Source organism: Sinocyclocheilus anshuiensis, unplaced genomic scaffold (assembly GCF_001515605.1).
Source record: "Sinocyclocheilus anshuiensis isolate Anshui unplaced genomic scaffold, SAMN03320099.WGS_v1.1 scaffold248, whole genome shotgun sequence".
In the NCBI taxonomy this organism is placed as follows: Eukaryota; Metazoa; Chordata; class Actinopteri; order Cypriniformes; family Cyprinidae; genus Sinocyclocheilus; species Sinocyclocheilus anshuiensis.
This window is the reverse complement of record NW_015555734.1, coordinates 193561-206426: the sequence shown is the minus strand read 5'-3', so window position 1 is coordinate 206426 and position 12866 is coordinate 193561. Positions and strand designations below refer to the sequence as shown.

Genomic DNA, 12866 nt, shown 5'->3' with positions numbered 1-12866 from the left:
GGACTGCAGTCTTCAAGTCATTCCACAGATTTTCAGTGGGGTTTAAGTCTGGGCTCTGATTAGGCCATGCAAGGACATTCACCTTTTTCTCCTTCAACCACTGTGTGCTTTGGCTCATTGTCATGTTGGAAGCTAAAACTTCTTCCCATTGACAACTTTCTGGCAGAGGGCAGCAGATTTTCCACAAGAATTTGAGGGTATTTTGCCCCATCCATTTTTCCTTCTATCCTGACAAGTGCTCCAGTTCCTGCTTCAGAGAAACACCCCCATAACAGGATATTACCAGCTCCATGCTTTACTGGAGGAATGGTATTATTTGGATGGTATTGGATTTCTGCCAGACATATCGTTTGGTGTTGAGACCAAATAATTAAATTTTAGTCTTATCTGCCTCAGAATCTTCAAGGTGCGTTTTGGCAAAGCTCCGTCGTGACTGCATGTGACCTTTCTTGAGGAGTGGCTTTTTTCTTGCAACTCTCCCATACAAGCCACATTTGTGGAGAATTTGTGATATTGTTGTCACATGCACACAATGACCACTCTTTGTCATAAATTCCTGCAACTGCTTCAGTTCACCCCAAAATTAAAATTAAAATTCTGTCATCATTTACTCTTCATTTACCCTCAAGTTCTTCTGTTGAATACAAAAGATTTATTTTGAAGAATGTTGGTAGCCAAACAGTTGACATTAGCCTCCGACTTCCATAGTATGGAAAAAATACTATGGAAGTCAATGGCTACCATCAACTTATTTTTTTATTAGGCAGTCACTCACTGTATGGACAAGCCACTTCGGGACCAAATGTTGGTTTATGAGAGATGTGTTTGAGCAATTTTTCATACAATAATTTGAGTAACAGGGTTGAACAGTTTAGATTGGTGAATGCAACCAATTTTGTGTCAACACTGAGATGGAGGAAAGAGATTATTTGTCTTGTATGCTGTACAAAGGGTGCAAATTATGTTATTTATTTGAGTGTCAAACTTAAAGAATGTTACATTTTTGTAATTGGGAAATCATTCAGCAACATGTTAAAATTATGACATTGTATGATTTGAGGATAATTTTTTAGATACAATCATGAATATCAAAACCACCATTCTAATAAAAAAAAGACAAAAATGTATGCAGCAAAATTTGTCACATGAATACGAACATAAATGCTGTCAAGGCAACTCAGCAGTCTCTGAGACTCAGCCATACATTTCGATTAAAGGAATGATTCATCCAAAAATGGTAAATTTGCTTAAATTTACTCAATCTCACACCATCCAAGATGTAGATGAGTTTGTTTCTTCATCTGAACATATTTGGAGAAATTTGTTTTTCGGAAGGCGGACCTTCATCAAAGCCGGAACTAATCGAGCCGTTTGTGCCAGGATGGGGAGAAAGGTATTTTAATAATGTAAATTATGTGAAAAATAATGCGTTTTTCGAACCACCAAGCATGAGAGCATGTTCTAGTACACCCCCAAAACAAAATCAAGACTTTGTAAAAGAGCATAATAGGACCCCTTTAATATTCTTTATTACATCTGATTATTTTAATATTCTAATGTTCCTAATTGACCTTGATATTGACTTTTGATATACTAATGTTGACACATTGTTAACACTTTCTACACGGTATTTTATTTTTATTTTTTTGCATTTATTTCATATAAGACTGAAATTGGACTACATACAACTTTCATTTATTAAATTATTTCATCTCTGGGTTTTATTTGTCAGAATCTTGTATAACAAAACATTCAGTTACGGAAATAAAATAATACTTTCAATGTTAAACATAGCAAACTTAAGGAGAAATATTATGCAATATTTAATCAATTTGTGAAAATTTAATTTTAAGACATTTGTGAACATTACAGTAAAATTTGTTTGTAACATAACCATAGACCAACAAACAGAGGTTTATTGTTTTTTGAAAATGCTCCTTGGACCCTTTTAAGGTAACTAGTGCTAAAACCGCTTAGTTCTCTCTCTTTTTTTATAAAATCTTTCCCTTTTACACAACTACTTCATCAGGAGTAGTTTTAATACAGTGCCTTTTAAAACAATAATAAATATCTGTTATAACATAATGTGCCTATTACCAATTTAAAACGAGGAAATTAAGGTATTACATTCAAGGCATGAGGTTGCATGAGCATGCTAGTAATTGCAGTATTAAACTGTAGAAAAATTCAAAGGTATTTCTGTTATCTTGGTCACTTTTGATAAACTTATAAGAGCTGCTTCTTTGCCATATATTCAAATAACTGCACTATACTTTTCCCTACCTTCACCTGGGACTCTTGTAAAAGCTTTCTTGAAAAGCTTTCAAACTAACTTTTCTTATAGGCATTCAGCTTCTTTTTGATGTAATGTCCAACCAAGACCTGAGGTCGCTGCTGGTAGCTATTCAGGATGTCATGAGAGCTGGTCAGCTGGTCTCCTTTCAGTCTGTCCAACAGCGTTACACACACAACCGCAGCTGAAGAAACAGGAAAAAAAAATTCAATATTATCACATTACCTTAACCCATCCATAATAAACAACATCAGCAGGTTTAATGTGTGACAAGAGGTAAAAATCAGTCTGCTAAAACAGACAAACTGCAATAAAAGATCATAAACCTCTAGCACCCATTTCCCATGCATAAAGGCTTTTTTTGTATTAACCTAAACAAGCAATGAAATATCACAAACTTGCGCTCAGTAAATGGTGTATTAAAAATGACATACCTCGAAGATTGCTCAGTTTGCACATGGCCGCAAACACAGATGACTCCATCTCAATGTTACGAACCCCAGCGGCATAGGCTTCAACAAGATAGCTCTGTTTATCTTCTTCACTGTACGAGCAGAAGGCCCCATCCAGCCGAGCTTGACCTGTACCAAGACAGAGCATTCATTCAAATGCAACAAACCCAACTGTGCAAAAAATTGACACTGCAATTGACAATTCACAATTGACACTGATTCTATAAAGTCTTAAAATATTTATACCTTCATAGAAGTCAAGGGTGCACATTGTGTTACCAATGACAGTCTCAAACTCTGCAAGGTCTTTGCCGCACTGAAGAAGCTCCTCTGCAAGTTCCGCATCGAGTTCTGTGCTCCTGACCACTGGTTTTCCCAGGATGATCTGCTCAAGGCGAGGCTGGAACACAGAATCCACTGACTGTTTGGTAACCACCACAATACCTGGCTTTAAACCTAACAAAAGACAGAAAAAAACAGCTCAGTCAGGAAACAATGAGTCAGGAAATTAGTAAAAAAAAAATCCCATGGTTTTACAACATCAGGGTGAGGTTGGAGTTGATTTTGAAAGCATGAAAACACCCTTTTGATTAAGCAGTTCAATGGTAAAAGCAGTGTACCTATTCCGCCTGACGTTCCGATGCGCACTACAGTGACATCAGTGCAGTGGGCATGATACAGGAGCTTGATAAGCTCATGCAACATTATAGAGATAGATGGGATGCCCATGCCATGCTAGAACACAGAAAAAATTTTATGTTAACATCCAGACAAACTTAATTTGCAATTATGCACTTGAAGGTACAGACAAAGGCACTATAATTAAAGGTGTTTGATGGCCACTGATACACAAAAACACTACAGTACCATTCAAAAGTTTGAGGTCAGTAAGAGTGGTTTTGAAAGAAAGCAAGGCTGCATTTATTTGATCAAAATACAGTAAAAACAGTAATATTGTAACTTATTATTACAATTTAAAATAACTTTTCCATTTGAATATACAGTGGGTACGGAAAGTATTCAGACCCCCTTCAATTTTTCACTCTTTGTTATATTGCAGCCATTTGCTAAAATCATTTAAGTTATGGCTGCAATATAACAAAGAGTGAAAAATTTAAGGGGGTCTGAATACTTTCCGTACCCACTGTATTTTAAAATCGAATTAATTCCTGTGATTGCAAAGCTGAAGTCATTACTCCAGTCTTACTAGCTATGTTTAAATGCACCAAAATACGGTTTATAATCGACTGATGGCTCAATCGGACTAAAAAAAGTTTCATGTGAACAATCAGTCTGACTGAGCTTGATCCAAGTAAAAATGGGGTGGTGTTGACCTGACATAATCTGAACCACAGGGGAAAAAAATTAAGAATGTAAACGCGTCTAATTGGATTCAAAAATACCTACAGATTACACAGATCATGGTGAGTGGGGGCACTGCATATATATGCTGACGTTTTTTTTTTTGTAATACATGTAACGCACATGTAAACAAATATGAGAAGAATATTGCAATGTTTAGGATTCATATAAACAGAACCTTCAGAATCTGAAATTGAGGAAAATTAGTGCACGTAAACATATTCTAATATGCATATTTGTACTCTATAAACATTCTTTGTTATTATCACAGTTGTGCTGCTTAATATTTTTGTGGAAACCGCACTAGATTTGATCAGGATTCTTTGATGAATAAAAAAGTTCAAATGAACAGCATTTATTTGAATTAAGAAATCTTTTGTAACATTGTAAATGCCTTTACTGACCCTAGTCTTTTGAATGGAATTGTTCATGTGGATGAGTTTGAGTTCACTCACACTGACTGACAGCACAGGTCCAACTTTGTACATGGCATAGCGATCGGTTCCTTCACATATATTTGGGAATTCAGCATTCGGCTCTGATAGCCCCAGTTCTTTGGCAATGTATTCAGTGAAAGACTTCATCCTCCATGGACTTCCTCCTACACACACAAACTGAGACAAAACGTACAACCAAGTGAGTTAGACAGACCTGGATAATTCTAAACGAGTAAGATTTTAGTATGGAAACAAATTGAAGTTTACTTTGACATCTCCAAACATCGCTGGCAAGTCGTGAGTGGATGTTCCCAAGTTAAAATGGTAAAGGATGTCATCTTTCATGGAGTCTAAATGGGGATTGTTCACATATATGGACCTATGCAGGGAAAATATAAGTTTGGCAGTTATATGAAACAGGACAGCTGTTGGTTATTGTCCCCACTGTTAGGAGAACTGTTTAAAGTAACACTTTAACCACACGATATAACGTAATAACTGTCAGGACTATGTAACACAGGGGTCGTGAGAAGGGCGCTCAGACGAACATATGATTTCCGTTTTGTATCGCTTCTCATGGAACTAAATGAAACTTTTTCTTGTGGAACAACATTTGTGTCCAGCGAATGAATCTGTCATTTATACAATGCGATATATAGTGTTTGATGAACAAAAATGAAACCCTTAGGCTACATAAATTACTGAATGACATATGAAACGGAAGGGCTGATAGTCCATGCACATAACAAAAGAATAAGGAAAAAATGAAGACACGATTGTTTCATTCGTACCTATCGCACGCACCGTTCTTCTCTTCACCCAGCGGCATTTTCAGTTTTTTCCTGAGATGGACACATCAACAGACCATCACTTTTCAACGTAAAAAAAAATCATCTTGTTTAACAACTCAACCTGTGCATAATAAACAACTTTGCCTAACAATAAAATCGACTAAACAGTATTAATTAAAGAATAGTTTAACAAAGTTCAATGTTCTTTACCGTGAGATGGACGTTTATAAGCCTCCTGATGCAGTGTCCGCCGGCAAGGTCACTTGACAAAATACCATGGGTTTCGGTCAGTTTCTGCTGCTGTAAAACATCCGGCTGTGCCGCTGGTGTACGTGACAGCAGCCTGTGTTTTTCCGCAAGCCCCGCCTCCTGCGGCAGAATGGACTAGTAGGAGCAACGGATTGGACAGCTGAGAAGTCCTTCATAGAAAGGATCAGTACAGGCTGGATACTGGTGCGCGAGCACCACTGACGTTACTTTTACTACCTTTTGACATTGAGAGGACTATCACAATTTGCTAAATTTACCTGAAATTACATCACATAAACTATAGATATATTCCACCAACTTTTGATAATTTGTGTTATTTTTTCATTATGAACTCTTTTTTGTTTGATGCATCTCATGCAATTGTTTCAGAAATGAAAACAATATAAAACAAAGGCAATCTGAGTAAACCCAAAATATTTTATTTTTTTTTAAATGATAATGTTAATGAAGCAAAAAAGTCAACTGATACTGATACCAACTGGTCCTGTGTGAAAATGTATTTGCCCATGTAGTTATTAATTCCCAAATCTGCATGCATAAACTGCATGCATAATGCGGTACAGCTGGACTAGACACAACCAGGCCTGATACTGCCAGCCCTGTTCAATTAAATCAACACTCAAATACAACTTTTTCAACAACATTAAGTTGATTAAAATGTCTTACCCAGTAACACACTATGCCAAAGGTGAAAGAAATACCGAAAATGCTGAGGAAGAAGGTGATTGAAATACATCTGTCTGGAAGGGTTACAAAGCTTGAACTCTTAAGAGCCACAGTGAGAGCCTTTATCTCCAAATTGAAAAACTTGGCACAGTAGCGAACCGTCCCAGAAGTGGCCGACCTTCCAAAATTCCTCCAAGACCACAGCAATGACTCATACAGGAAGTCACAAAAGACTAAAGGAACTGCAGGCCTCTCTTGCATGGATGAAGGTTACTGTTCATGAATTTATTCTCAGAAAGACACTGGCCAAAAAATGGTATCCATGGAAGAGAGGTGAGGCAAAACCACTGCTAACCCAGAAGAACATTAAGGCTCATTTGAATTTTGTAAAAAAAAATTCTGAATTTTCCACAAAAGTAACATTATAGCTATGGTGTGGGGATGCTACAGGGCCTGGGACACTTGCAATAATTGAGAGAAACAGGTCTTCAGTCTGTAAGTTGAAGCTCAAGCCCAACAGGATTACGCTGCAAGACAATGATCCAAAGCATAGGAGCAAGTCCATCTCCGAATATCTTAAAAAAAATTTAAAAAAAAACCTAAATGAAAGTATTGGAGTGGCCAAGTCAAAGTCCTTACTTGAACTAAATTTCAGAGGCAGGATCTTAAACTGGCAGCTCATGATCAAACCCCCCCAGCAGTTCTGCAAAGATTAGTGGACCACCACACAACAGCACTGTGAAAGACTGATCTCCAGTTATTGGAAGTGTTTGGTTGCTGCTAAAGGTGGCACAAGCAGATTTTAAATTAAGGGGGCGATTTGTTTTTCACATGGATAGGTGTTGGGTAACTTTTTTTTTTTTTGCTTCAATAAAAATAAAGTAAAATAAAAACTGTATGTGTTTATCACACATGTACACATGTAAGAAAATAAAATAATTAAGCAGCAAAGCAGCAAGTAAAAGAAATGTTTCTTTACTGGGTGTATTCAGTGGAATAAATCCAATTTCAAGTTGAGACAATAAGTTGACAAATTACAGTGTGATACAAAAAGCAAATATTGCCTCTGCCCAGATGTGCAAATCAGGGGAAATAAAAAAAGATATCCTTGCATAAGATCCAGAGCGGTCGATTATTTTAACTTTTTTTTTTCTAGTAACCTTTAATAAAATAATATTATAATACTGAAAAAGCTACAGTACTGTAACAAACACTTATTCTGTGCTCCAATCCACTTCACAGCAATTAATTACATTTCAGACATATGCATACATGTGCAAAGAAAGAGATCTATTTTCAAGTGCAATGTTTGCAAAAAGTGAAAATAGCCTACTGTACCTTAAAAAAAAAATCCAAATGCTCAATAATTGTCAAATGAATTCTCTCTATATTGTCCAGTGTTAACACAGTTAAGCAAAATGAAAACATTCCCAATCTGATTCTATTAAAGGGATTGTTCACCCAAAAATGAAAATGTGATGTTTATCTGCTTACCCCCAGGGCATCCAAGATTTAGGTGACTTTGTTTCTTCAGTAGAACACAAATGAAGATTTTTAACACAAACCGTTGCAGTCTGTCAGTCTTATAATGGAGGTGAATGGGAATCACGGCAAAAACATACAATAAAACTTAAAAAAAAAAACATACACAAACAAAACCAAATTAAACTCTGTGTCTCATGACGATACATTGATGTGTAAAGACACAAAACGATCGGTCTGTGCAAGAAACTGAACAGTATTTATATCGTAGACTTATAAGTGCATTAACGCCACCCATCTCATTTGGCCGCAGGGTTTAATTTGGTTTTGTTTGTGTATGTTTTTTTTTGTTTTATTGTTTGTTTTAGCCATTCACCTCCATTATAAGACTGACAGACTGCAACGGTTTGTGTTCTACTGAAGAAACAAAGTCACCTACATCTTGGATGCCCTGGGGGTAAGCAGATAAACATCAAATTTTCATTTTTGGGTGAACTATCCCTTTAAGTGTAACTCAGGCATATGAACTTGCTAGAAGTCAGTCTGTTATTTAAGGTGCACTTCAATCTTAAACACTTCAAAGTTCAAATATCCACAAAAATGTAATTTTAACACCACAGACCATGAATCCAGAACAACTGTTTTAGTGCAGTGTAGTAACACAACTTACATTAGGCAAGGATCAAAAGCCTGAGTTTGACATCACAAATGTCTGATAAGGTAAAACTAAAGTGTATGGTCAAGAAAGGACAATGAGTTTACCATGACAAAACAGGATATGGAATCTTTTGCAAGGACCAAGGCATCAGTGCTGTTAGTATAATTTAACTTTTTGTACTGTGGACTGGTTAGGAACAAGCATTGAACACCTATGTTGGAAATGTTTAAGTTTTTAGATTTTTGTTTGGTGTATTAATGTTTGTCTTTACAAACCTTCAGTTTTCATTGTAAAGCTTAAGACAAATATTTTACCCTTTATAACCTTGAAAGTTACCAATTTAACTTGTGACCCTTTCCACTTGGTCCCCATGCAGTGCAGTTTTAGGGCAATTAAAAAAAAAAAAAGACAAAGAAATTCCCCACATTAGGCAGCCCTATGAAAAGAAATATAAATGGACAACTGTTAAATCATATGCAAAACTATTAAAATGCAACACATAAAATAATAATGTCAACTCAAGCTCTTGCACTGGTTGTGATATTAGTTTTATGAATGCACTTACAAGTCCTCATTGTTGTTGTAGTTGGTGATGAAGTATCTGGGCACATCATTGGTTCTCTAGATTGGGTAAAAAATGATAACTAGAAACGTTGTGCAATACGTGTTTATTATCTTACACCTACAGAAACCATATTTTGCCAAACAAGTGCTTCACAAAATCTGAAGGAAAAAAATCCATTCAACTCACTCCATTCTCTAAAACGATTGGATGTTCTGGTAAAAACTCAGGTTTCATCTTAGCCATTGGACAACTTGCCAACTTGATGAGGAAGTCCCGAGTGTAGCAAATTCTTTCGGCTACAGTTTAAACAACAACAACAACAAAAAGTATTATAAGATCTACTTTAACACTGTATTATCAACGCATTGTTTTTCTTCTAATTACAGGTATAATCATCTCCCTGATTCGTTTAGGGAATTTATACTGAAGCAGACACTTGCCTTTCTTCTTTGGTTGGGTGCTGGTGCTTTGAAGATGCAGGATTTCATAGAAATGCTCCACTTTAATAATGTTGTCCTGTCCACAGTAAAAACAGTTACCGGACAAAAAAAGACATTCTCTCAGAGGAAAAAGATAAGCAAAAAAGAGGCCAGCAGCTGCAATTAAATTCCAAAGCGTGAAAATATTAAAATTGGTCTTACTGGCTTTTCTACCGGCTTAATCTCAGCATAGCTTTGAGGCACTATAATTGAGATAACCAAAAAAAAGCACACAAACACACCAACACACACAGAAAAACATAATCAAAGTGGCATCAACTGAAATGCATTGATTTGCATTTTTAAAGATTGAAACCAGTATGCACATTCAAGTTTGGTACCTTGATTTATGTTAAGACGGCGCAGTGGTCTCGCTGGTTCCAGATTTCTGATGATCCTTTTTGAGACATCCATTTTTCTGCTTAAGGACAAACATTTCAACATATTATTGTTTTCACCTATTATTGTGAACATATTGTCAACATGTTATTGTTTTCACATTTCAACATTTAATTTTCACCTATTTAATTTTCTTGACAAGTTACAGGGCTATACCTGGCTCTATATAGAATGATGCGATCCACTATAGAATCAGCCACAGATTTTTATTTGATTCTAATTAAATTATTCCATGTCTAAAAGCCATAAACTGCTCAATTCTGAGTACAAGTGGAAAAAACTATGACCTAATATCAGAACATCATGATATTCTGTTCATGCCATTATGAAGTCAGGTACATCTGTTAACATTTGTCATTTGGATTACATGCATTGGTGGATTATATTAACATCAATTTTTCAAGAAGCCATATTTTAGTTTAGGTAAATAGGCTATTGGTTATTTATAGCTCAGCAACAGGTATTTCTGGGCCTCTTATTACAGTTAAACTGGATGGTGTACAATATTATCCGGTTTTACACTAACATCAGACAAATAAACTGTCCAGTACATTACATGAGAGGCAGATGGTCACCAATCTAAGGCAGGTGATGCACTCAGAACTGTTCTTCTTATATTTAGTAACATAACGGGGGAAAAATGGAAAAGATGACAGATATTGGCAGCTTCCCTGAAGCACATCACCACGCACAACCCACATCAATCTCAGTTCAGTTTGGCTAATATCTCACACGACGAATGAGTCAGGTAAATATACTTTGTGAAAACCATCAAACATGTCCTGTTGAACTGTAAAAACAAAGAATGGCAACATACCAATGTTAAATACGTCTAAAATATTGAAAAGAAAGGTGGCGTGAACTTCTGACTCAATCGGCATCAACGGTGCTAGCTGCTAGCCACGAACCACGACGACTGCGAACTTTTCCCTTGATAATCCAGTTTTGTTTTTTTTTACCACATAACATCTTCACGAGAGACAAAAATTTAACTCCGAATTATGTCACAACACAATTAGCCCAAAATAAACGCATAATTATAATAATGGCAACTTACACGTTCTCTGATAAAGCATCCAGCTTCCGTCACCGCGCTGTCTGTCATTTCCAACACATTCATTCAGTCTGAGCTCGTGACTCTCTTCATCCCTGCGTTCATTATTATGACTGTGGATGAACTCACCCATTCTCACATACACACAAAACGATATCTAACATATACTTTTCCACATCTTTCATTGTTAGCTAGTGTTTGAGTTTGCTAGTATAAAAGTTTGGTTTCTTTGTAATTCTTTTTTTTTTTATCTCTCTCTTAAAACAGGTCAGATATCTCAGTCATTCTTGAAACGTTGGACAAAACAGGTCCAGCAATGGTAACTGCTATTAGCTTTAAAACAGCATCAACAGAAAAAAATAAAATGGCTACTACATGAACTCCATTGGTTTTGTGAAAGAAATGCCAAATATGTCAACACCGCCAAATGTCACCACCATAAGATTTTGTGTTCCAGTGATATATCAAAACACTTAAATGTGACTCTTGAATAAATGATATTACACAGTCCAAGGTAAAAAAGCACATTTTGTTAAAAAAGAGAAAAGTTGGGAGGTTGTATCAAAGCATAGCTCAGTAGCTTAGTACATATAAGATACATTAATGTAGTTTCATTTGTCTGAGTACAAGGTCTTATTTTTTCAATTTTGCACCGTTTTGTCCCACTTCTCAAGAATGACTGATCTACTAGAGCCAACATTATGATATGCATATAAAAAATGTTCTACAGAATTAAGTCCTGGGGTATGAATCTTCAGAAAAAGGTTTTAGTTAAGATTCTGTCATTAGATTTATATAAGTATTCACTAAGCATGGGCTCTTTGTGCTATTTAAATTCTCATAAAGGTATTCTTTGCTGAAATAATACCTGATCACCTTGTGAACTGTGTGAATGGTGTGTTGTTGTTCATAACAAAGGCACTAAACTTCTTTAAGCCCTTCTAAAAAAAAAAGATTTTAGTTGGTCATCCAGCCTGGACATAGCTGGTCAGCAGGCTGGTTTTAGAGGGGTTCTGACCACTTCTTTAGCTGGTCAGGCTGGGAGACCAGTTTAAACCAGCTAAGACCAGTTTAGGCTAGTTTATTAAGTTAGAAGTCCAGGGATTTGACTACCACCTGCTAAACAAACTTTTCAAACTGGTTTTGATAAACAAACATTTATTGTTCCCCCTTTCTAACCTGCTGTGAACAACTCCTCACCCACACCTTAGCTTTGGGTTTACTTGACTACACAAACCTTTGCACTGGCCATTGTGACCCAAAAGCACGACCTCACTTACCAACCTGTTGTTTGTCACAGCACTCGCACATTCCTGACATTCTTCTGTCATTACCTGATTGTAAATCACATTGCTACAAAATAATGATGTGCATACTAACATATTCTTTGCATTAAATTATTAAATCTCCCATATCTCCTCTAGTGACATATTCTTTCTCAGTTGATTGCTTGATTGTTAAAAGCCGTTGTTGGTACGAGTGTATTTGACTGACTGCTGTTAATATAAATACGGTGGTTTACACTGTGGTCTGAATCACCTGGAAAGTGGTCCCAAGACAATGAGCTGCACATATAGCAGAACAGTCTGTAAAGCAAAAAAAGAAAAAGACCTGAATGCTGATAAACTATTTCACCTTCTTTATTGTTTGCAAACAGCTGGCTGTGGTTGACAAAATGGAATAAGCATCAACTACATAATGCATAAAAAATATGCATAATGTAAGTCATAAAAGCACGATTCAGTTGCTTAAGTTAGACAATTATTGCTTAATGCTGCGTTTAACATAGGCCTAGAGAACCCTGTATATTTGTTGTGGATTTTGAATGCATTATTATGGCATTTATATGTATATATATATATATATATATATATCACACAAAAGTCTTAGGACATTAGTATTTTCACCAAAAAAATAAAAATGTTTTTAAGCCAGTTATTTTTATATCTTTTGCCTTA

At 36.0% G+C, this 12866-nt stretch overlaps 2 protein-coding genes across 2 annotated transcripts; both read right to left on the bottom strand.

Moving 5' to 3' along the window:
- Positions 1-1762: 1762 nt before the first annotated feature.
- On the bottom strand, positions 1763-7022 carry LOC107672999 (uridine phosphorylase 1-like). The gene is made up of 10 exons (XM_016466398.1): positions 6911-7022; positions 6272-6798; positions 5546-5719; positions 5336-5386; positions 4812-4923; positions 4563-4721; positions 3366-3480; positions 2992-3201; positions 2728-2874; positions 1763-2477 (listed from the first exon to the last, which is right to left on the bottom strand). The coding sequence occupies exons 4-10, from the start codon at positions 5371-5373 to the stop codon at positions 2329-2331; spliced, it is 930 nt and encodes a 309-aa protein (XP_016321884.1). The 5' UTR covers positions 5374-5386; positions 5546-5719; positions 6272-6798; positions 6911-7022; the 3' UTR covers positions 1763-2328.
- Positions 7023-8202: 1180 nt separating this feature from the next.
- On the bottom strand, positions 8203-11784 carry gra (granulito). The gene is made up of 7 exons (XM_016466404.1): positions 11777-11784; positions 9797-9876; positions 9618-9658; positions 9417-9492; positions 9163-9272; positions 8977-9032; positions 8203-8847 (listed from the first exon to the last, which is right to left on the bottom strand). The coding sequence occupies exons 2-7, from the start codon at positions 9867-9869 to the stop codon at positions 8838-8840; spliced, it is 366 nt and encodes a 121-aa protein (XP_016321890.1). The 5' UTR covers positions 9870-9876; positions 11777-11784; the 3' UTR covers positions 8203-8837.
- Positions 11785-12866: the final 1082 nt, after the last annotated feature.